At 34.1% G+C, this 25769-nt stretch overlaps 1 protein-coding gene across 14 annotated transcripts in view; it reads left to right on the forward strand.

Moving 5' to 3' along the window:
- espn (espin) overlaps positions 1-25769 on the forward strand; it is a 156070-nt gene that overhangs the window by 74421 nt on the left and 55880 nt on the right. For 7 of the 14 annotated variants that reach the window (XM_087263690.1, XM_087263691.1, XM_087263685.1 and 4 more), the window contains exons 8-9: positions 13591-13752; positions 21099-21327. In XM_087263690.1, coding sequence (XP_087119816.1) covers positions 13591-13752; positions 21099-21327 — 391 coding nt within the window. 14 annotated transcript variants of the gene reach the window in all.

The following is a 25769-nucleotide window of genomic DNA, read 5'->3' on the forward strand; positions in this document are numbered from 1 at the left end:
AGTTAACTTTATTAAAGGGGTAGTTCACACCTAAAAAATGACAATTCTGTCGTTATCATTTACTCGTCACAAACCTATTTGAGTTTGTTTTTTTTTGTGTGTGTGTTATTGAACTGTACTGAACTGTAACCATTGATTACCATAGTATAGTATTTGTTTTTGTAATATAGAAGTAAATGGTTACAGGTTTGTAACATTTTTCAAAATATCTTCTTTTGTGTTGGACAGTGAAATGAAACTCATTGAGGTTTGGAACTATACTGTACTTCAATGTAAGTAAATAGTGAGGTAGTTAGTATTATTAGGTCAAAACTGCTCATTAAATGACATCTATGAAGTTATGTTGAACATAAAAGAAGATATTTTGAAAAATGTTGGGAAAATAACAGCCACTGACATCCAAAACACACAGTACACAACAAGAAATGATTTTCTTACTTAGAGTTTTTTGTCTTGTTTCTAGTCCAAACATCTAAAAAAAACTTTAAAACAAGAAGAATTTTCTGGACAATTATTATATATAGTCTTGTTTTCTAAAATAACTAGTTAAAATTAAGCAAATTTTCCTTAAAACAAGCCCAAAAACAAAAACAAGATTACTATTTTGATTATTTATTAGAAAAAAACTGAATTATTTTGACTTATTATTTCTGAAAACAATGATATTTTTTGCCTGTCTACACTGCTTCTTCAAAATAATTATTTAAAAAGAGCTGAAACAACACACTTCTTGAGATTTTTTGGGCCAACTTAATTGTTTTATGTCCAATCCACAATTTTTTTTCATTAACTTAATCGATTCGGGTTGGGACAACAGGAATGAATTGTGTGGAGCCCAGTATTTTTATTACAGTGTGGAAAATGTTTCTTGATTTTGGAATTTTTAGATATTTGGAAACGAGACAAAACATTCCTCAAAACTCAACAGATTTGTAAGCGAATGAGTAAATAACAGCAGAATATACATTTTTGAGTGAATTATCCCTTTTATTTGACAACATGTTCTTAATTTCCTGCAATAGAGTAAGAAAACAATTTTACAATTAACAAGATTGATATTTTGACTATTTATTTAAGGAAAATCACTTAATTTTGACGTATTATTTCTGAAAACAACACAATATTTCTTGCCTGTCTAAAAAAACATTCCTTGATTTTAGAATTTTTTGATATTTAGACTAAAAACAAGACAATATTCAGTTTATCTTCATTGGTGCTTCAACAGAAGAAACTCAAACAGATTTGTAACCAAATGAGTAAATAACAGCAGAATATTCATTTCTGAGTGAATTATCCCTTTTATTTAACACAATTACGGTCTTACAATCCTATAATAGCATCTTATCAGCCACAACCGCTTGTTATATCCATAAATAAGCTATCTTTTATAAGAGATCTCGGCTTTTATTTAGAATCAGATTCCTTTTGGTGGCCAGTGTGCATAATGCAATCCTCTGAGCGCTGGAGAAAGCAAATGTTTTCATCTTGTTTTTAGTCCAAATATCTAAACATTCATAAATCAAGAAGCTCTTTCTAAACAATAAAATCGTCTTGTTTTAAGAAATAATGAGTCAAAATTAAGTGAGTTTTTCCCCTAAAACAAGCAAAATAATCTGCAATAGAGTACGCAAAAAAATTGTTTCAAAGCAAAAACAAAATAACTATTTTGATTATTTATTGAAAGAAAATTACTTCATTTTGACTTATCTTTTCTGAAAACACCACAATATTTTTGCATGTCTGGAAAATAATTCTTGATTTTAGAGTTTTTTGATATTTAGACTAAAAACAAGACACAAACTCAAATACTCCACACTCTAATTCAGCATATGTTCATTTGGACTCCAACAGAAGAAAAAACTCAAACAGATTTGCAAACAAAAGAGTAAATAACAGCAGAATATTCATTTTTGAGTGAGCCATCCCTTTAGCTTTACACAATTCTGGTCCTACAATCATATTATAGCATCATCTCACCCACAACCGCTTATTATTTCCGTAAGTAAGCTATCTTAAAAAAGAAATCTCGGCTTTTATTTGTAATCAGATTCCTATTTGTAATCCAGAGTTTTCCTTATTTTTAGTCCAAATATCTCAACATTCTTAAATCTAGAAATATTTACATGTACAAAAAATTGTTTTGTTTTCTGAATTACAAGTCAAAAATATGTGAGTTTTACACACAAAACAAGCAAAATGGTCTGCAATAGAGTAAGAAAAAATCCAAATTCAAAACAAAAGTAAAATGACTATTTTGACTATTTTTAAAGGCTAAATGACTTATTATTTCTGAAAACAAGACAATATTTCTTTGCTGTCTATTTCTTGATTTCAGAATTCTTAGATATTTAGATTAGAAATTAGGGAAAAACTCACATTTTCAAACTCAAATTCAGTATGTCTTCATTTGTGCTCCAACAGATTAGAGTAAATAACAGCAGAATATTGACTATCCTTTTAACTTGACACAATTCTGGTCTTACAATTACATTATACACTGTAAAAAAAAAAAAACATTGAGTCTACTTAAAATTTTAAAGTAACTGGCTGCAAAAAAAAAAAGTTCATTTTATTAGGCTTCAGTGGTTGTGCCAAATAATTTTTTTAAGTTGACTGACAAGACTGTTTTAAGTCAAATATACTTTCTGGAATAATTTGGCACAAATTCAACCACTGAAGATTAATAAAACTCAACATTTCTTTGCAGCCAGTTGCTTTAGAGTTTTAAGTTAACTCAACTTATGTTTTACAGTGGTAAACGCTCAAATGAAGAAATCAAAAGTCAAAGTCTTCTCTACTAATTTTTTTTTACTTTCATTGAACAAACAGTTCCAATCATGCAATTAAATCATTTTTTTATAAGTAAATTCCACTCTGAGCTCAAAAAAATGTTCACCTAACTTACAATTTTAAACTGAGTTAACAATTTGTAAGTTGGATTTTTTACAGTGTAGCATCATCTCACCCACAACTGCTTATTATTTCCGTAAATAAGCTATCTTTTAAAAGAAATCTCTGCTTTTATTTGTAATCATATTCCTATTTGTAATCTAGAGTTTTCCTTATTTTTAGTCCAAATATATCAACATTCTTAAATCTAGAAGCATTTTCTAGACATGTACAAAAAATTGTCAAAATTTTGTGAGTTTAACACACAACAAGCAAAATAATCTGCCTTAGAGTAAGAAAAAAAATCCAATTCAATGCAAAAACAAGATGACTATTTTGACTATTTATTATTATTTATAATTTTTATGATTTATCTTTCTAGACAAGGACAAAATATTGCCTCCTTTTAAGAAATAATGAGTCAAAATGATGCGAGTTTCACCCTTAAAACAAGCAAAATGGTCTGCAATAGAGTAAGAAAAAATCCAAATTCAAAACAAAAGTAAAATGACTATTTTGACTATTTTTAAAGGCTAAATGACTTATTATTTCTGAAAACAAGACAATATTTCTTTGCTGTCTATTTCTTGATTTCAGAATTCTTAGATATTTAGATTAGAAATTAGGGAAAAACTCACATTTTCAAACTCAAATTCAGTATGTCTTCATTTGTGCTCCAACAGATTAGAGTAAATAACAGCAGAATATTGACTATCCTTTTAACTTGACACAATTCTGGTCTTACAATTACATTATACACTGTAAAAAAAAAAAAACATTGAGTCTACTTAAAATTTTAAAGTAACTGGCTGCAAAAAAAAAAAGTTCATTTTATTAGGCTTCAGTGGTTGTGCCAAATAATTTTTTTAAGTTGACTGACAAGACTGTTTTAAGTCAAATATACTTTCTGGAATAATTTGGCACAAATTCAACCACTGAAGATTAATAAAACTCAACATTTCTTTGCAGCCAGTTGCTTTAGAGTTTTAAGTTAACTCAACTTATGTTTTACAGTGGTAAACGCTCAAATGAAGAAATCAAAAGTCAAAGTCTTCTCTACTAATTTTTTTTTACTTTCATTGAACAAACAGTTCCAATCATGCAATTAAATCATTTTTTATAAGTAAATTCCACTCTGAGCTCAAAAAAATGTTCACCTAACTTACAATTTTAAACTGAGTTAACAATTTGTAAGTTGGATTTTTTACAGTGTAGCATCATCTCACCCACAACTGCTTATTATTTCCGTAAATAAGCTATCTTTTAAAAGAAATCTCTGCTTTTATTTGTAATCATATTCCTATTTGTAATCTAGAGTTTTCCTTATTTTTAGTCCAAATATATCAACATTCTTAAATCTAGAAGCATTTTCTAGACATGTACAAAAAATTGTCAAAATTTTGTGAGTTAAACACACAACAAGCAAAATAATCTGCCTTAGAGTAAGAAAAAAAATCCAATTCAATGCAAAAACAAGATGACTATTTTGACTATTTATTATTATTTATAATTTTTATGATTTATCTTTCTAGACAAGGACAAAATATTGCCTCCTTTTAAGAAATAATGAGTCAAAATGACGTGAGTTTTACCCTTAAAACAAGCAAAATGGTCTGCAATAGAGTAAGAAAAAATCCAAATTCAAAACAAAAGTAAAATGACTATTTTGACTATTTTTTGAAGGAAAATCATTTAATTTTGACTTATTATTTCTGAAAAACAAGACAATATTTCTTTGCTGTCTTAAAAATATTTCTTGGTTTCTGAATTTTTTGATATTTAGACTAGAAACAAGACAAAAACTCACATTTTCAAACTCAAATTCCGTATATATTCATTTGTGCTCCAACAGATTAGAGTAAATAACAGTAGAATATTCACTATCCTTTTCACTTGACACAATTCTGGTCTTACAATCACATTATAGCATCATATCACCCACAACCGCTTATTATTTCCGTAAATAAGCTATCTTTTAAAATAGATCTCGGCTTTTATTTGTAATCAGATTCCTTTTGGTGGCCGCTGTGCATAATGCAATCCTCTGAGCAGTTGAGAAAGCTGAGCCGGAGCGGCCATGCTTAGCATCCACAATGGTTTGCATAAGAGAGCCTGAGCGAACACTGTGACCTGTGGTTGGATAACAGGTGAGCAGTGAAGTCATCGCTCTGGGACACGATTGTTGGGTTGGGAAGGGGCGGGGGAAAGGCAAAGCGAGAGCGTCAGGTACAATGACGCACAGTAGAATGGAGATCTAGTGACACCCGTGCATCTACCGGCTCAGCATGAACTGACAGCGCTAAAGGGCAATAGGAAAAGGTAAGATTAGAACTTGGGAGATAATAGTGGTGTTGATTATGATGATGATGGATTTGTTGGGTTATTAGGGTTTGTTTGTGATTATATCAGCCAGAAAGAGCATCCCTGGAATCCTAATATATAAATATTAGCTCTAATACGCTGTGGAAATATTTGTTCATTAACAGTTTCAGTGTTTTTTCTGTTTATTTACGGTGGTGAATTTCATTATATGATGTTGATCTCTGGTCTGTCGACTTTTGATGTTACAAGTTCAACTTTAAAGTTGAACAAAGTGACATTTTAGTAGTTTAAAATAATATAAAGTGTACGAAATAATAATATGTAGAGAAATAAGTATGTAAAGTAACAGAAAATGTACTTGCACATTTATTACAAGGGTTTTGTAGCATAATATGCAACACCAACCTGGACGATATATCACTTTAAACTATTAAACTTTTTTTTATCTAAACTTTTCAAGGTGAAAAGTAATTGGTAAAAAAGTCAAGGTCTCGCAATGCAATTCTAAAGCATAAATAAATAGTTAAAAATAAAAATAAGAGTAAAAAAATATGAAAAAACTGCCAATTTACTGATTTATTTACAGGGTAGTTTCAGGAATGCAGTGTTGACGTTGACTGATGACCTTTTAGATGCAAGAAACAGATGATTAAACGTTACTGTTGATTCTATAAGGTCACCGTAAGCTGTCTTTAAATGGGGAAGCCTGAGGTATAACTATTGCTGACTGCTGATGAAAAATTCAGCAGGTTTTAAATAGGGTCTGTCCGCATTGTATAGAGGTCAGCTAGCCTTTCAAAGCAGCGATTTCTCCCTGCGGTATGATAATCAAACCATCTGCACTGGGCTGACTCCAGTTACACTGGGAGTAGCTCTGCTGGGAGGACAGCAAAAAACAATGCAAATTGGATGCTGGGAGAACATGAATGGATAATAGCAGCTCCTCATAAGCAGCGTGAGAAATAAAAAACCACAGATGACAGAATTCAAATCCGTCCCCGCGATGTTGTTGTCTTTATTGTGCGTATTAGCTTCCAGATAGAGATCGACCTTTTGTTTTTGGCTGATGGTGTTTTTTAAGTTTGAAATACTTGGAATGTATATTAGATGTCTTATTAACGTCTAGCATCGGGTGCTTGATGACAAATATGTTAAGACATTGTTTGTTTTAGAATTGCATAAGGTTGATGACTATGCAAATCCAAAGACTTTGCATTAGGAAAATCTTAAGAACAGGAAACTGAAGCAGTGCTTTTTTTGTGTTGGAAATTTCGAGAAACTGCATCTGTGATTGCTGTCCTTTTCTTTGAGATGTTAAGGCATTTGCTGATGGATGAAGTAGGTTTTAGGCTAGTGATGAAGATTCACTGTCCTATATTCTATTTATACAGTTGAAGTCAGAATTATTAGGCATTATTAAATTATCACACAATTATTAAGCTAAATTTTATTTAAAGGTGGGTAATAATATTGACCTAAAATTGTTTTAAAAGATCAAAAACTAGCCAAAAGAAAACATATTTAAAAAATTTACAGAAGAAAAAATATTATAGGAAATACTGTGTAAAATTCCTTGCTCTGTTAAACTTCATTTGTTAAGTATTTAAATAAACCAAAACAGGAGGGTTATTAATTTTGACTTTAACTGTATATGTATATACGCAAGTGAGTGACCGAGGTAGAAAGCGAAACCATTTTGTGCTTTGATACTGAAACGGCATACAAGGGGTCAGCCGGTCTCTCTTATTTTTGTCTGCTGTGTTAGTTCACTGAAAAAAAGGGAGAGTTTTATCTTGATCTAGTCCAAATATCTAAAAACTTCTGAAATAATGAGGAATTTTCTAGACATGTAATAAAAAATGACTTTGTTTTTGAGAAATAATAAGCTGTAATTAAGTTAGTTTTTAATAATTTGCCAATGTATTCAGCAAAATAATTTCAAGCTCAAAACAAGATTATTTTACTTACGAGTATATTATTAAGCTTGTTTTAATTGAAAACCCCACTCAGTTTGGAGTTATTATTTCTGAAAACAAAACCATATTTTTAACTCGTCTAGAAAAAGCTTCTTGATATATGAATTTTTAGATATTTTGACTAGAAACATAAACTATATGTGCGTCCCAAGTCGCATACTTGTGCACTATTCTACGCCATTCGGTAGTATAGTGTAAGTAATGGTCACTAATTTCACTAATTTGCAACCCGTCAAACATCCTCTGGGAAACGGTTTGAATTTATACTTCATCATCATCTTCATTATCATTCACTATGCTGTTGAGCGTGTACATGCATAAGTACCAAGGTTATAATAGTTAACGAAAACTAACCAAAAACTAAAACTACAATTGAAAAATGTTGATAACTGAAATAAAAATAAAAACGAGAGTTTTTTAAAAACTAGAACTGACTAAAACTGTATTGTGTACATACAAAAGTAATTGAAACTGATACTATAGCAAAAACATCCTTCGTTTTTGTCTTTGAAAATGTGTTTAATACATAAACCTACAGTTTGCCTTTTAGAAGTAAATCTATTTACTTTGCGCTGCTTTGTGTTTGACCTGTACGGCACCACAGAGTCTGTAATCCTGCTAACTATTAAAACTTCAATGAATAAAAATTTAATTTTGTATCTGGAATCCTTGCAGAGCAAGCACTGTCTATTTATAGGTGGGTCATCTAAAGTCTTCATAAAAGAAATATACTGTACTCAAACGATGACACGGTCAATAATTAATTCAATGATGTAATTAGATTTCATGCTTGCAGCCTATTTTCGATCATATCTCAGTTTCGTTTTTTTATGTTTTTCAAAATTTTTGAAAAAGGAACACAAATAAACACGGTCCCTAAATTGAGTGCGAATAAGAAGCTGAAAAATGAAAGCATCGCAGTTTTTAAGGTGGACCAGATAGCGTTAATAAGAAGCTGCGAATAAGAAGTGGGATTTAGCCTTGTTGCCATCCTCCTCCAATCATCCTTGTTGTTGCTCCCACGACAAAAACAAGAAATGGACATGACAGCAGCATGGTGAAAGAATTAAATACGACCCGAGCAGACACTTAAAAATTGTAAATTTAACACAATCATTTCAAATTTATTTGTGTATTAGTTTAATCGCAACCGCGAACAAATCCTTTTTTTTTACCGGATTTTCTAAGTGAACCGGTTGAATTAATTTACTAAATCGAACTCAATCATTTGAAATGATTCGCGTCTACAGTAATGTTTAGCACTTACTTAACATTAATCCCCAAACTACTTACTTTTTACATGCCTGATACCCCACTCTGATTAACATCTAGACACTGAGTTACTCAGTTATTAGAACAGTAAACACAGATAACTGATTTGACAACTGTTGAACCGATAATACTGCGCATGCGTGATTCAGTGAACCAAAAATGACAGCCTGCTGGAATCTGAACTAAAATTGAACAACTGCAGCGCTGGTAAACCGAGGGCTTAAATGAGAGGATCTGGCGAAACGTAAGTTTATAACTGAAAGTCGTAATGGAATTTAAATAAGTGAATCATGCTTCAGTTGTGCTACAAAAATTTAATTGTAAGAAACTTTCAGATCTGAGCTGAGTATATTTCTGAGCTAATTAATATACACCCACGTGTGAGATCTCTTTGCTCTAAGGATTGTCTCTATTCGACAGTTCCACAATCACGCTTGAAATGTCGAGGTGATAGAGCTTTTTCAGTGGCAGCTCCAAGACTCTGGAACCATTTTTGGTCCCACTTTATATTAAGTGGCCTTAACTAATATGTACTTACACAGGAATAAATAGTTTGTTACAATGTACTTATTGTGTAAATACGTGTATTTACTGTGTACTTATGCTTGATTAAATACATGTATGTAATTACATCTGTAATTAACTTTTGTAATTACAAAAGTTACACCTTAACCCACCCTTAAACCTATCCGTACCACCAAACCTGTCCATAACCCAACCTCTAGCCCAACTCAAAAGCACCACAAGTGTTCTCAAATACATTTTAAACACAGTAAGTACATTGTATTTATTTTTTTTAATGTAAGTACATAGTAGTTAAGGACACCTAATATTAAGTGGGACCCAATTTTCCACTCTCCTTAACAACAGCTCCAACTTTTGAGTCTTTTCAGAGGTCACTGAAAACACACTCATTTTCTTTAGCTTTTAACTATGTGTTTTGAGTTTATGTATTTTGGTGTTGTGTATGTTTGCATGTGTTTCATGTGTTTTTATGTACAGCACTTTGGTACCCATTGTGGTTTGTTGTAAGTGCTCAAAAATAAATTGAGTTGAGTTCAGTTGAGTTGAGATCATAGTGATGTTTTAACTAACTGAATTGATTCTGAATCTTGCACCTAACAAATATCCTAATTTACAAAAACAAAAAACAGCAAGCAAAAATCTAAAACTAATACTGAAAACAATAATAACTAAACTAAAACTAAGCAATTTCAAATTATAGAAACTAGTAAAACTAGTAAATCTCCCTCTAAAAAACGGATTGAATTTGAAAACAAAAAGTCAAAACAAAACTAAAACCAATGAAAAATCCCAAACTATAAAAACCTTAATATTGTATATAAGTGTATAGTGAGCCATTTGGAATGCAGCTTACAAGTAAAAAAAAAAAAATAGAGCCCTTTTGCAGCGTTTCCACTGCTTAGACTGTGAAGTAAAAATAAATCCTTGTTAAAGTTCAACTATTGTGCCATGAATAGTCTTTTTGTTTTCAGGTAAATCAGCTGGCGTCACATGAGGCTTTACCACATGAACTAAACAGGACTTATTAGGAGTTTTTAAGGCTTAATTTGACAGCTTTCTCTAATGTGAAGCAATTCGGTTAATAGTCAATATAGTTCTAGTCAAACAAACAAAGTAGCTAAAATCGGAAAGGTTTAATATAGATTTGGGTCATTTTAAAGTCGTGCTAACAACAAAAGGATCATAAGACAAATGAATCATATAAGGATTTTCATGCTGACATTAAAGCAAAAATAGCATAACCACATTTTATTGTGTATGTGGAGGCGTGAAGCCAATATTCAAATATGTGAGGGTGACAGGCGCTGTGTAAGATATTCAACTTTCGTTCTGTCAGACAAGCTTTCTTCGAGGTTAGTTTAACTAGTATTCACCGTTTCTATATATTGAGTGTAAGAAAGGTTAAAAAAAAGAGTCGAGGGGCCAAATAGCCTGATTCTGAGCATGTTCAGTTACATCAGCCCTCACTTGAATAATTATATTTCTTTTGGCAAACCATGGCAAGGATAAACAACACTAAATATTTATGATATATATTCAGGTTGTTATCATTGTTATGCATTGTTAAAAAAAATATGGGTTTCTACACAATTCATTAATGTTGTCCCAACACAAATCGATTAAGCCATAGCCATCAAACTCAATTCCTGGAGGGTCGCAACTCTGCAGCTTTGCTCCAACCCTAATCAAACACAGCTGATCCAACTAATCAAGGTCTTCAAGACTACTAGAGACTATTAAGCAGGTGTGAGTTGGAGGTGGTTGAGGCTAAACTATGCAGAGCTGCGGCCATCCAGGAATTGAGTTTGAGACCATTGGATTAAGCTAACAAAGTGGACTGAACATAAAACAATTAAGCTGTCCGGTAACACTTTCTTTTGATGGTCCATTTGAGTATTAGTAGACTGTCTGCTTAATATCTGTTGATACTGCTTCTTTTTCAGACATTTAACTGACTATAAGAAACTTTGCAAGTACATGTCAACTTACACTAAATCTCACCCTAACAGTCTACTTATTATCCAATGAGAATTAGTTGGCATGTACACTGAAAAAAGTGTTGCATGCAAAACTGTTGCAAACAATTTATTTGTGTTGAATTTAAACAAACAAATTAAGTTTAACAATGTTCAACTTAATTTGTTTATTTAAATTCAACACAAATAAATTGTTTACAACCAATTAACGTAAAAAAATTGAGTAAATCCAAGGAATCATCTCTGAATAATTTTTTTCAGTGTAGATGCAATGTAACTTAAATCCAACAAATGGGCCATCAAAATAAAGTGTGACCAGTTGTCCCCCAAAAATCTCAAGAATTGTGTTGTTTCAGTTCATTTTACATAAGTAGTTTAACAAAGCAACAAAATTATTTTTTTGGAGTGTGATTAATGCTCTCTTCAGTGAGATTTCTTCCATTTCACTGCATAAAAACAGCTTGTTTTAGTTTATCGCATAGAAAATTCTGTTTAGCTACTTCAGTTGGCTGAACAGATTGATCACAAGTTAGACAAACTAAGAAAGTAAGTACACTGTTCTGTAATACACTGTAAAAAAATAGGGCTTTACACAATTTCTTTATGTTCTTCCAACACAAATCGATTAGGTTAACTTAATTGTTTTTGCCTATTTAAGTGGATGGAACATAAAAGTTGTCCAAACAAAAAACAACTTAACTGTGTTGGATCAACTCATAATCGATAGTTAGCTGCAAAAGTAATTGTGTATCTATGTTCACCTTTAAAGTGGATTGAACATGGATCTTTAAAAACTTGACAGATTTTGAGTTTGTAGAGCTTATTTAGTTGTGTTTGCACTGCAAAAATGCTTTTCTTACTTAGAGTTTTCGTTTTGTTTCTAGTCCAAATGACTAAAAAAAAATCAATACAGGCTCATTGTGAATATGTACCCCTGTGTACATTTCTGGAGGTTGCAAATTATGTAGCCAGAGGCACGAATGGCTGTACAGTACTTTGTCTTTCAAACAAACACTAGGGCGGTAGGATGCCAGACAGGCTTAGTCTAAGAAATTCAACTAAAAACAAACAGGAAGTGCATTTTCATATTTCAATATTAAGATTACAAGAGCAAACAAGTGTTTTCTTCTTAATGACATGCACAGATGAATTGTTCACCACAAAACTAGCCATGTGAGCTAACAAAAACAACACTGTTAGTTTTGATTTCATGTGTACTTTTAATCTAATATGTGAAAGGGTTATGTTTTGTTGGGTAATATAAGTTTTTGTATTTTACAAAGTATCAAGTGAAAGCACTTTCTGCAGTTGGAAACAATATATGATGATTTTATCATAATAATTGGATCATTTTTATGAGCACATAATGTTTTATTCTATGTAGTAACAACATGTGTTTATAAAAATGATTAAATGATCATATAAAATGTTCTACCAAGAAACAATAACTTTTATTTGCACATATTGTAACTGCATAGACTGTTTTATTTATTACAATGAAATCAATGATAAAGATTGTAACCATTTGGGGTTAGCGTTCACAGTAAAATGATTCACACATCTCCTAACTGCATATGACGCAATGCTGCGATACAAGGTATCATCATGTTAAAAGGAGTTTTTGTGCTAACTACCTGCAACAGTAACAAACATATTGTATGTCTATTTTAGGAATATATGTTATCACATCAGATTCGTGTCGTTGTTAGGACACTGATAGTGTTGTTCTTTAATGTAAAGTCATATATTTTACAGTTTTAAGGTTTACCATTAAGGCTTTATAGATGTGTCAAAGTCATTGTGATTATGCTAATTATGCTAATTCTACATTATGCATTATTCAATACACAATAACTGTTCATATCCCTGCTGAAAAATCCAGCTTAAACCAGCCTAGGCTGGTTGGCTGGTTTTAGCTGGTCGATCAGCCTGGTTTTAGAGGGGTTTTGGCCACTTCCAGGCTGGTTTCCAGCCATTTCCAGCCTGGTCTTAGTTGGTCAGGCTGGGAGATAACCAGTTAAAACCAGCTTGACCAGCCTAGCCAAGCTGGGAGTCCAGCCAAAACCAGCTATGTCCAGCTTAAACCAGGCTGGTCAAGTTGGCTTTACTTGGATTTGGCTGGTCATTTTCCAGCCTGACCAGCTAAGACCAGGCTGGAAATGGCTGGAAACCAGCCTGGAAATGGCCAAAACCCCTCTAAAACCAGGCTGGTCGACCAGCTAAAACCAGCCAACCAGCCTAGGCTGGTTTAAGCTGGATTTTTCAGCAGGGTAACCATGCAGTGATTTAGTTTTTGATTGTGTAACCTGAGTAACTTTTTTGCGTGTGTTAACCAGAGTATATCAGCTAGATGTCAACTGACTGGACAACTTTTCAGAGTGTGCTAATGTTTAAAAAAGCAGACCTGTAAAATCAAATCACTGTAGATATACAATTTTTGTAAACTTCTATGTAATAAGGCAAAGTGTTATTTAATCTGAGAGGACTTGACTTGTTGTATTGTTGTTAGAAAATCATAGATCTATCCATAAATATAAGAATGGAGGATCCGTATGCGATATTCAGTGGCTGATTGTTAATTTTCTACGTTTTGTGCTGCTTTCATTTCTAAGCTTGTGATTTTTCGGCAGCAGCTGAATCCTGGCGAGAACCACGAAAGACTTCGAAGAGTTGACTCAAACCGAAAGTCTCGAAGTTTCAGCAAGCAGCCCAGCACTGGGGACTACTATAAAACCCTGGGTAGCGATACCACGGACCAGCAGCCCAGCAGAGCCATGGCACCTAATGAGGAGGTAAAACAATGACTACTTCATATATTTAACACTCCACTAACAAGTATGGACATATCAGTATTAAACAATCCAGGCTCACTGCGGATATGAACAGCAAAATACATAACCTTAGGTATGTCTGCTCGCAGTTTTTGCGAATCCACCAGAAGCTGCTGTGTACGCTTTCTGATGATCACAAATTCCTCTCGCACGTCCTCTTCTCACGTAAATCCTCCAGAGGGCGCAATATACACTTCAGCCGTCCAGGCCAGCTTGTTGTACAACCACCCCACCCTACCACCTTCGCTAAACCCAACCGATAGTGTTTTCAAAAGGTATCTAAAGAAGAAAGATATCATGGCTTCGTGATTTCACCATGTTTTCAGCCTGTTATTTTTAGTCATTTATTTTTGCTTTTGTTTTACCTGGTTTCTGGAAACATTCTTCACCAGACTCTAACCCAATTGACACGGTCAATTCCGCCCCACATCCCAAGTCCGCCAGCGTACATGGCTAGCCACTGGGTGAACTGGTAACACTGGAAAAGCCATCTGTATGGAGGTAAACAGTCAGGTGGTAGCACTAAAACGAACAGAAGCCGCCCTGTAGCATTTGTTTTACAGACTGACTATATAATTCGTGATCTCCAGGAATGTAGACAGGGATTCGTATCCACAATGAGCCTGTGTTGGTAGTAAAAATACAGTACAGTTCTCCCAAAAATGAAAATTCTGTCATCATTTACTAATCGGCTTCCTGTCTTGAACACATTATGTTTCTTGATTGGGAAAAAAAACAGCTATTGACCTCTACAGTTTTTTTTTTTGTTTGTTTCTACAATTGATGTCAGTGCATGCTTTTTCCCAACATTCTTCAAAATATCTTTTTTTGGTAGCACTTTAGTTTAAGTAACAGTTCACACCATTTAGTACTGGCTTATTACCTGCCTATTATTAAGATATGAACTGTTTTTAGCACGTATATAAAGTATGATCTTATTTTGCATCCCCAATCATGGGTACATCATGATACATCATTACAAAATGGCTGCTCCCTCAAAAAGTAAACTATTTGAGGGTATAAAGGGTGGTTTTTGAATAAAGCCCACGTAAAAGTGTAAGTATGTGAGCACTTATTATTGACTGCTTTGTTTTGTTTGTAACAAGGGCTGTTTAACTATTTATTATCTATAGTCTACAAAAATGCTCACCCAATACCACAACCAATATGGTTGCCAAAACAGTAGTCAACAGTAGTTTCCAAAGTACTCAACTCCCTTCGCTCTGGATCACGCTGGATTCTCTGTCACACCTGTCACATTACAACACAAATCCATGCAAGGTGTGGCGTCCCAGAGCTAGGATTGCAGTTCAACATTTATTGTACACATATTGAGCCACTGGGTAAACAGCGCTGAGTGTTTTCTTTGTTTTGCTATGCGAGCTTGACAACCGGATCCTGGAAGTATTACAGTATGTTTTGCCTGTGAGCTTTCCAATTACTCAACACTGATTTGTTTCCTATAAATGAAGAATGACTTACATAAAAGTATTTTTATTTACAATATAAATAAGGGTATTTCATTTGTTATTGAAAATTTTTAAATGGAACTTGTGCAGTTATTTGTTCTTCCATTCATTAAAAATCAATATTTTAGGCCTTAAAGTGTGTTAAATTCGCTGTTCTAGGTCTTAAATATTTTTGCACAGGTCTTTTTTTCCTGATGTCCATGTAACGCTACATTTAATGCTCATTTAAAATCTTTTTTGTTGTTGTTGCTCGGTTTTTGTGGTGCTGTAGTTCTTTATTTCACTAGTCCTAGTGTAATTTGCAGTGTTACAACTACAAATGTGACCAACATGCAATAGCCAATCAGCTTTCTGTTATTTAATGTGACGTCATCGCTGTGTTTGCGGAGGATCGCTTTCGGTGCACACGACATGATTTCGACTGGCAGCTTTAACAGATTTCAGGTGAATAGTTCGAAAGGCAAAAGTATGAATCAGCCTTAAGATGTCTGGTTGTTTTTTTTTTTCTGTAGTTCAATTGTACATCTAACCTGTCTTTAGTACTGTTCAATTTAATAATTTTATTTTACCAAAATTTTGTGATTTTGCATTTTCTCTTGCGTGTTTTTAATATTGCGATATAGGTCTTAAATTTAATACTTAATGATCTAAAAAAGGTCTTAAAAAGTCTTAAATTTGACAATGTGATATTTGCAGAAACCCTGTAAAAACATGTTTGATTTTCATTCTTACAGAACAAAAAACAAGTTACCTAGCAAACTTTCCATGCTGTTTATATTTTCAATATTTAGAAATGATGGAGACCATGGTTCTAGTTCTTGTCCATTTTTTTAAAAGAGCAACTTAAACATTCTGCTAAACCTCTCTATTTTATGTAGTAAATACAGTCATACAAGGCTGAATTTCCTATAAGCATTTTCAGCTTGAAGTAAATCATAATGGCTGCTAAAACTAGGCACAATAGCCTAGTGGTTAAAGGGATAGTTTACCCCAAAATAAAGAAAACGACTCACAATTTCCTTAAGTGATTCAAAACCTTTAAAACGTTCATGCTTCTGTTGAACACAAAAGAAGATGAAGAAAGATGAAAATGTGTAACCATTGAGTTACTAGTGAACTATTCCTTTAAGTACAACGCCAAATCAGAAAAAGATGCGAAAACGCTAATAAAAAAAAAAGAATGGAGTGATTTCCAAATTTACTTTGACTTATAATTCAATGAAGACAATACAACAAGCATTATTTCTAGATATGTTCTTTTATATACGTGTACATATTCTGTTTAATACAAAAGGAGATGTTTTGAAGAAAGGTGAAAACCTGTAACCATTGACTATCATGGTAGAAAAAGCAAATATTGTGGAAGTCAATGGTTACAAGATTCTTATCTTTCTTCGAAATGCTGTATCTCCTTTTGTGTTTTACAGAACAAAGAAAGTCAAAACGGGTTAAAAACAAGTCAAGGGGTAATAAATGATGACAGAATTTTCAGTTTTGGGTGAACTATTCCTTTAAGCACATCGCCAAATCAGAAAAAAGATGTGACAGTATGGAAAACGAATATAGAAAAAGAAAGAAGTGATTTATAAATTCACTTTTACTTGTACTTCAATGTAGAAAATACAACAAGCATTAAATGTTTCCCAAATTATGTTTTATCAGAGCAAGGAAATTTTCACAGTATGTCTGATAATATTTTTTCTTCCGGAGAAAGTCTTATTTGTTTTATTTCAGCTAGAATAAAAGCAGTTTTTAATTCTTTTTAAATCCATTTTAAGCTATATTTTAAGCCACTTTTAACTATATATTTTTTTCGATAGTCTACAGAACAAACCGTCATTACACATAACTTGCCTAATTACCCTAAACTGCCTAGTAAACCTAATTAACCAAGTTAAGCCTTTAAATGTCACTTTAAGCTGTATAAAAGTGTGTTGAAAATTATCTAGTAAAATATTATTTACTGTCATCATGGCAAGGATAAAATAAATCAGTTATTAGAGATGAATTATTAAAACTATTATGTTTTGAAATGTGTTAAAAAAATCTTCTCTCTGTTAAACAGAAATTGGGGAAAACAATAAAACAGGGGGCTAATAATTCTGACTTCAACTGTACATACAAAATCATTTGAATAATTTCTAACAATTCATCTAACGTTTCTTTTGTTTACATTGCACTGAAAGCCACGCACATTTCTCGCCACTACAGCGCGAGATCACTTCTCATGTGTGCCTGAAGGGGGCAAGTTCGTCAGTCCGCTCTCCGAGCTGTGCGCACATCGCCCCTAATATGCGCATGTCTCCATTGGAAATAATGAACCTGCACACAGAAAAGACGTGATACGTGAACGTGCTATACTGCTTGCGTATTAGCCTCGGGAAATACTTTAAACTAGCACACAGTTGGCATAAATTTGTTTAGTTGCAGCAGTTTCATTCCGAGCAACAGAAACGCGGCGTTGAGACGTCTTTACGGTTATTCATTCATTCAATTATTTTCTTGTCGGCTTAGTCCCTTTATTAATCCAGGGTCGCCACAGCAGAATGAACCGCCAACTTATCCAGCACGTTTTAACGCAGCGGATGCCCTTATACCCACAACCCATCTCTAGGAAACATCCACACACGCTCATAAACTACGGACAATATAGGCTACCCAATTCACCTGAGCACCCGGAGGTAACCCACTCGAACGCAGGGAGAACATGCAAACTCCACACAGAATCGCCAACTGAGCCGAGGCTCAAACCAGCGACCCAGCGACCTTTTTGCTGTGAGGCGACAGCACTACGTACTGCGCCACTACATCGCCAGCTTTAAGGTTAATTAATCGTAATGAATTAAAGCACATTCAGTAGTAAAATCGGCTATTCATTGCATCCCTATTGACGATATCAGTGCACTGTACAAAAGACCTTTTCTACAAACATTCAGCTGCTCACGCCACTCGCTTAATGTCAGGTGACTGGCTTTCTGTGCAGCCTTCAACTGCAGCTCGTGCTGTATTGAACAGATGCACGTCACTTCATGATTATAGCAATTTATGGACTGAACTAAATTTATTTTTGATGTCTTGGTCACACTATTTAGAGGGCCGGAACGAATAGCTTCGGGGGCCAGGTTTGGCCCGCGGGCTAACAATCGAACAGCCCTGGACTAGACCGTTGTTTTATGCTGTTTTTGTACAAAATCTTAATTACAATCACCTGTTGACATCACCTGTTTTTAATCACATCATTATTTAACCAAGTTACCTGATTACTAGCCCTAAATTGCTCCTGTACCAACTTTTTTTTTTAAGTGTTGCAAGAACCAAAATTGAAATACGTATTTATTTAAAAAAATAAAAATTAAAACAATAAAAATGATGAGGAACACATTAAATAATGTTTGTTGTTTTGTCTGCAATGAAATACAAGTCAAAGTCAATTTATAAATCACTACTCTTTTTTATTAGCATTTTCCATACTGTCCCAACTTTTTCTGATTTGTGGTTGTATTAATAAGCAGTTAATAAGTCGTTTATTAAGCTAAAAGTCTTGGTCAATGTTTTTTTTAATGACATAAATTGTACATAACAATAAATGTGACCAAAAATTCTATTAATTTCGATTAATTCTGATTCATTTTAGCAGAAGCACTTAACACTTACATTACTGAAAACTCCATGTTCATTTCTATGTCAACAATTGTGTCATTAGCATCCATTTAATTGACACTAAAGTATTTTACGAACACATTTGAGAACACATGTCGATATTCACTTCTCTGCGAATGAATTCTCCAGTTTCCGTTGGCGAGAACTTGCATAATGTGAGCTAGCGGGAACATAATTAGCAAGATATCAGCATTAGAAGTGGCCCCTTTCTACTATCCGATCTAATCTTCATTGAGCCAATTAGATGCCCAGTGGGGCGTCTGGCCACTTGATGGAACCAGATGGTACTCCACATGTCCCTCTGGGTAATGACCCATTATCGCGGACATGCATGGGACATGAAATGCACCATATGCTGGAGATAGTGATGATGAGGAGGCGGAGAGGGGGGATAACAGGCACGCGTGCGGCACGAGTCCAGGAGGAGGGGGTGTATGGGGTGAAAGGTCAGGGCTTGTTTACTTGGCATCAGTGGTAAGAGGCGGGTGGTCCCTAGAGATGCTAATTGTGAAGGATTGCGGCTCTTAGCTTAGCAGATGTTCTGTCATTCCAGCAAACCACTGAGTTAGAGCTAATTGTGTATTCATTACAAGCTGCAGTGCATATGGTGTGGCCCACTGGGAGGTGTATTGGTCAGATTATGCCATTTTGGGAAGTATATTAATCATGTTGTTCAGTCTGTGAACATTTAAGTATTCAGAATTGATGGAATTTTAAAAATGGTAATCATACAATGAAAGTTTTCATTAAATGCTTGAAAAAGCTGCTGAAGGAGGCATCGCAAAAAAAGTGCTACTGTGTGGTATATGGTCAAATTGTTTCTACATGTAGACATTTTAAAATAAATTGTTAAGCATGGATACATTTTGATTTATGACAAGTGCTGCACACTTTTTTCTGTGCCTCAGTGCGCTCTGTCAGATTTGAAATTTAGTTGTTGAATTTTAGCAGTGTGATTACGCTTCAGGGATCTGCCAAGGCTGATCACACCGGTGTGATTGTACAGTTGAAGTCAGAATTATTAGCCCCCCTGACTTATTAGCTCCCCTGTTTGTTTTTTCCCCAATTTATGTTTAATGGAGGGAATATTGTTTCAGCTCATTTCTAAGCATAATAGTTTAATAACTTATTTCTAATAACTGATTTATTTTATCTTTGTCATGATGACAGTAAATAATATTTGACTAGAAATTTTTCTATTTTTCTAAAACACTTCTATACAGCTTAAAGTGACATTTAAAGGCTTAACTAAGTTAAAAATTTGCAAGAAAAAAATTAGCTTAAAGGGGCTAATAATTTTGTCCCCAAAATTTTTTTTTTTAATTAGAAACTGCTTTTATTCTAGCCGAAATAAAAAAATAAGACTTTCTCCAGAAGAAAAAATTTTATCAGACATACTGTGAAAATTTCCTTGCTCTGTTAAAAAAAAAATTGGGAAATATTTAAAAAATAAATAAATAAATAAAAAGGGAGCTAATAATTCTGACTTCAACTGTACATGTGTGTGATATAAGGTAAAATGTTTTCTAGAAAGAGATATTGAAATGCAACCTAGAAATTGATTTGAAATGCCAGAGGAACACATTGGCTGAACATATTGAAGTCACACGATTTTTAATTTGCTTCAAGAATTAAAAGATACTTGGAACAAACAACTAGGGTGAGTCATGTAATACCGGGTCTACTGAATTTCTTTCAACCCCTCATTTTTTTTTGTCTTTCTAAATGTAAAAATGGGAATCATACAATGACAAAGCATTAATAACACTTTCACACGTGAGTTTTAAATACTTTATAAACAGTTGTTTTTGTGACCACTATTAAGAATCCTCTTTCTGTAAATATTGATAATGTTCTGATCATATTGTGAAATTTTTATTACACTGATTCTCAAATATGTGATAGAACATATATATTTTTTCAACAGCTAACCCTAACCCTGATAATGATTGTATTATCTGTTATATAACTGGTAATGGCCGCCGCCATTGTTGCTAGAAGGGATAAAGCTGCAATCGGAAGTTAATGAGAAGTATTTTATTATTTATTAAATTACGCAACATTGTAATTTATTAACGTCTACCCCTACCTCAACCCTCCAACCAATGCCAAAGGGTTTACATACTTTTTCTGTCAACTGTATATGCAGTGTTCCACATTAACCGGCTTTCTCGGCAGGGTTCTGCACTGTTGGAGGAGGCGGCAGACACAGCACCTGCCCCAGAGAATGGAACGGGAACCACAGAAGATCTACCGCTTCCTCCACCTCCACCTCCTCCACCTGCAAGCACCTTTATCCCGGCTCCACCTCCTCCTCCACCTCTTCCATCAGAGCTGCCCCCTCCTCCCCCACCCTCCACCACCACACCGGCCGCTGCCCAACGGCGCATGTCTTCATCCTCCAACAGTGAGTACTGACACCATCGCATGCAAAACTCCCCGCGTAACTCTCTCTTTTACCCTCATATATTTCCCTGGGAAGTGAATAAGGGTGTAAAGCATGTCAAGGGGTTATACATTACATATTTTTAGTACCAGAATGCTGTCAATACGAAAGCCTTTTCTTTCTTCTTTTCTTCAAAAAGAAGCCTTCTGTTATGGTTACGCTCTTGCTATTTTCAATGCCTTTCAGTTGCTTTGAAGTAGTCTGAAATGGAAGTTGATTGGATACCCAATTGATCTATCTATTTGCAAATACTTGTCAAAAAAGGAGAACATTTGGGGGAAAGACTTGATTTTGTCCATTGGAAATGATTGTATTGTGATTTATACTTCTGCGTAATGATTGGATCATTATTGTTTGCTATTGTTGGACCTTGTACGAGTGAGAATTAGTTTGAAGAGGTCAACAGAGAAGATTTGTTTTTGCAAAGGGAGGAAAAGCAATTTTAATTAAGGAATACAAAGGCCAAAGATAGTTGTGGGCACAGACTTTTCATTAAAACTGCTGTACTTGATGAAATAATTGACCCTTTGCTAAGCCACACCCAAAAACCGCCACCTACCAATCGTGGCTTAGCAACCATAGCTACGCGCAGGAGCTCTGTCAAGCTTTCCAGTGAGGGAAACAGGCCAAAGCGCTGTGCATATGGATTATGCAAATCTGATACCCGGTATCCTAAAAGTTTGGACGGGATGGTGGAATTTTTTTCCCTTTTCAAAACCAAAACCCCAAGAGGAGAAATGCCAATGTGTGTGAGGGGCGCTATAGGAGCGGAGTTAAGTTGGTTTTGTTTTGATATTCCTGACACATTCAGTGATAGACGGCAATAACTCACACACCTCTTACCTTAAACAGATCTAAACAGTGTTTCCTACAAAAATACAAAGCAGGTTATGTTTCACAGTTGTCTTTTTTTTCCCCAGCTTGATTATGAGCATTGCTCCGTTTAAGCCCTCGCAATAGTAACTTAGTCATACTAATAGCGAACAGGTCATGAGTTACTGATCTGGAAAATATGAATCTGCGAATCTGTTGCTAACTTTACTAAAGTTCATATCTTCATCTATTTCAAGCTACGAATATTTGAAACTACAAATCAACAGAACAAAATCGAGATATGATCACAAACTAAGCACTTGCGGTCAATATACTTTACCCGCAGCTGTTTTTCAGTCATTTATAAAGAGCACACAAACACACTGACAGTAATAGGTAACTTACTGTACATTGTTATGGGTCAATGATGCTAATATTCGGCACAAATTTCGCCTTTCTGTCTGTTCTTTCTATGTATGAATGATGTAGAAGCACTGTCCATGCGTCTTTCCCTTGTCGGTTAGTAACGCTTTATTTTATTGCACAACAATCAATCTATCAGGCTTTTTGGCTAAAAATAGAGAAATCACGGTTTAATTTGTTATTATTAGATTGTTTTTAGATTTTAACTGTCCTGCTGAGCATGAGCTGTTGAATGGTTAGCGTATGAGGCGACTAGGCTAAGCTAGCTTCAATTTTGATTGAATTGTTCTCTAATCAGTTGCACATTAGAAAAGCCGTGCCAGGCACGAAAGCTTGACAGGCTTAGCAACAGTAACTAAGGAGGGCGGGGCTTAGCGAAGGGTCAATCGTCCGTTTTGATCATTTATGGTGATATCAAGGTGAATCTAAAGGGGTGGTCCACCCAAAAATGAAAGTGTGATGACTTTTTCACTCACCCTCAAGTGGTTCCAAATCTTTATGAGTTTCTTTCTTCTGTTGAACAGTTAAAAATATATTTTGAAGAAAGATGAGAATCTGTAACCATTGATTTCTCCGGAATATCTTTTGTGTTCAACAGAAGAAAGAAAGAAAGAAAGAAAGAAAGAAAGAAAGAAAGAAAGAAAGAAAGAAAGAAAGAAAGAAAGAAAGAAAGAAAGAAAGAAAAAGATTGATCGATGGATGGATGGATGAATGAATGAATAGACGGATTGAACAATGATGGATAAAGAAGGAAGGAAGGATGGATGGATGGATGGATGGATGGATGGATGGATGAATGGATAGACAGATTGAACAATGATGGATAAAGAAAGAAAGAAAGAAAGAAAGAAAGAAAGAAAGAAAGAAAGAAAGAAAGAAAGAAAGAGATTGGGACAGGTCGAGATAGAGAAAATGATGACAGAATTTTCATATTTTTGGAGAAGCATCCCTAGAAGCTTGTACACTACAATTATTATTTTTTTTTTACATTTATTATAGCTGAGTAAGAATACTTGCTATTTAATAGGACGTGAAAATGATTTTAGTTCTAGGAACCATTTTGAAGTATTAACTAAATTAGATTCTACTTTTGTGCATTGACTTTTTTACTGTACAAATGAGAAATACTAATATTTCTATAAAAGTCTTTACAATTAAGTGGTTTTATTGGTTACAAAAACCATAAACAGTGAGGGTCCTGAATATTTATGACCATAAGAAAACAGGTAACAACTGATGTGCATCTGTTAAAGTTGGAGATGCCCTGAGAAAGTAGACAAAATGTTCCTATGGATGATCTGAAAAGAAAGCCACACCCTCTAGTAAAGGAGCGAATGATTCTCTGGGGGAGGGGCTCGATGTACAGTTAAAGTCAGAATTATTTGCCCCGCTGTTTATTTTTTCTCCCAATTTCTATTTAACGGAGAGAAGATTTTTTCAACACATTTCTAAACATAATAGTTTTAATAACTTATTTTTAATAACTGATTTATTTTATCTTTGCCATGATGACAGTATATTTGACTAGATATATTTCAAGACATTTCTGTACAGCTTAAAGAGACATTTAAAGGCTTAACTAGGTTAATTAGGTTAAGTAGGCAGGTTAGGGTAATTAGGCAAGTTATTGTATAACAATGGTTTGTTCTGTAGTGTCCAATGTTCAGATGGATCCAAGTGCAAGTGATAGAATATTTATTGACACAGTCAAGATAAATGTAACAGAGAGTGCGGTGCTAGGACTAGGAGAAACCAGAGCAGGGATCAGACGGGAAAACAGGGTCCAGTGGTAACTCCGGACGGTCCTGAGCACAGACAAATGAACACATAAGCACACGTAACGAACTGACAAGGAAACACAGAAACCGTCGCACATATATAGGCGCGATAATGAGCCTCAGCTGGTGAACTAATCAAACCAACTGAGTGCCGTCATAACACGTGACCAAAACAAATACACGCGGGCAACAAAAACAAAACAAACTCACATGATCAAACAGACACTCTGGAAGAGTGCACAAACCTGCAACCGTGACATGTAGACTATCGGAAATAAAGCTTAAAGGGGCTAATTATTTTGTCCTTAAAATGGTGTTTAAAAAATTTAAAACTGCTTTTATTCTAGCCAAAATAAAACAAATAAGACTTTCTCCAGAAGAAAAAATATTATCGGACATACTGTGAAGATTTCCCTATTCTGTTAAACATCATTTAGGAAATATTTAAAAAAGAAAAAAATCTCAAAGAGGGGCTAATAATTCGGACTTCAACTGTATGTTCTTAAGTGATGGTGCAAATGCATCCTTAAAAATGATTCAGGGAAAATTAGTTCTCAAGAATTCGGGCCTGGTGGCTAATTACTATAACTGACTTCCTATAACTAACATGTATGAAAGTCCCTAAACGCAATGTCTGCCAGCCTAGATCCTGCTGTAAATTCTGTAACCTCTTTGATTCCACTCAAACCACATACAGTGGCTTGTGACATCAGTCTCTGCAGCATCGAGCTTCAGTTGAAAGCCGGAGGCAATTCTAGAATCTGTTGGGACCTCATGTGAAATTCCACAGGGGGCCCTCCATCCAGTATGCATCACCTTTATTTAACAAATAATAATACGCTAACAAAATAATATGGGAAATAGGCATTTTATATTTCAATATACTGTTGAAGTCAGAATTATTAGTTCCCATTTTTTTCCCAAGTGGTGTTTAACAGAGCAAGGAAATTTTCACAGTATGTCTGATAATATTTTTCTTCTTGAGAAAGTCTGATTTGTTTTATTTTGGCTAGAATAATAGCAGTTTTAAATTTTTTAAACACCATTTTAAGGTCAATATTATTAGCCCCTTTAAGCAATATATATATATATATATATATATATATATATATATATATATATATATATATATATATATATATATATATATATATATATTTTTTTTTTTTTTTTTTCCACAGAACAAACCATTATTATACAATAACTTGCCTAATTACCCTAACCTGCCTAGTTCACCTTATTAACCTAGCTAAGCCTTTAAATGTCACTTAAGCTGTCAATTAAGCTTTATAGAAGTGTCTTGAAAAATATCTAGTCAAATATTATTTACTGTCTTCATGGCATAGATAAAATAAATCAGTTATTAGAAATCAGTTATTAAAACTATTA

This window comes from Danio rerio, chromosome 8 (assembly GCF_052040795.2).
Source record: "Danio rerio strain M-AB ecotype USA chromosome 8, GRCz13ab, whole genome shotgun sequence".
Classification (NCBI taxonomy): domain Eukaryota; kingdom Metazoa; phylum Chordata; class Actinopteri; order Cypriniformes; family Danionidae; genus Danio; species Danio rerio.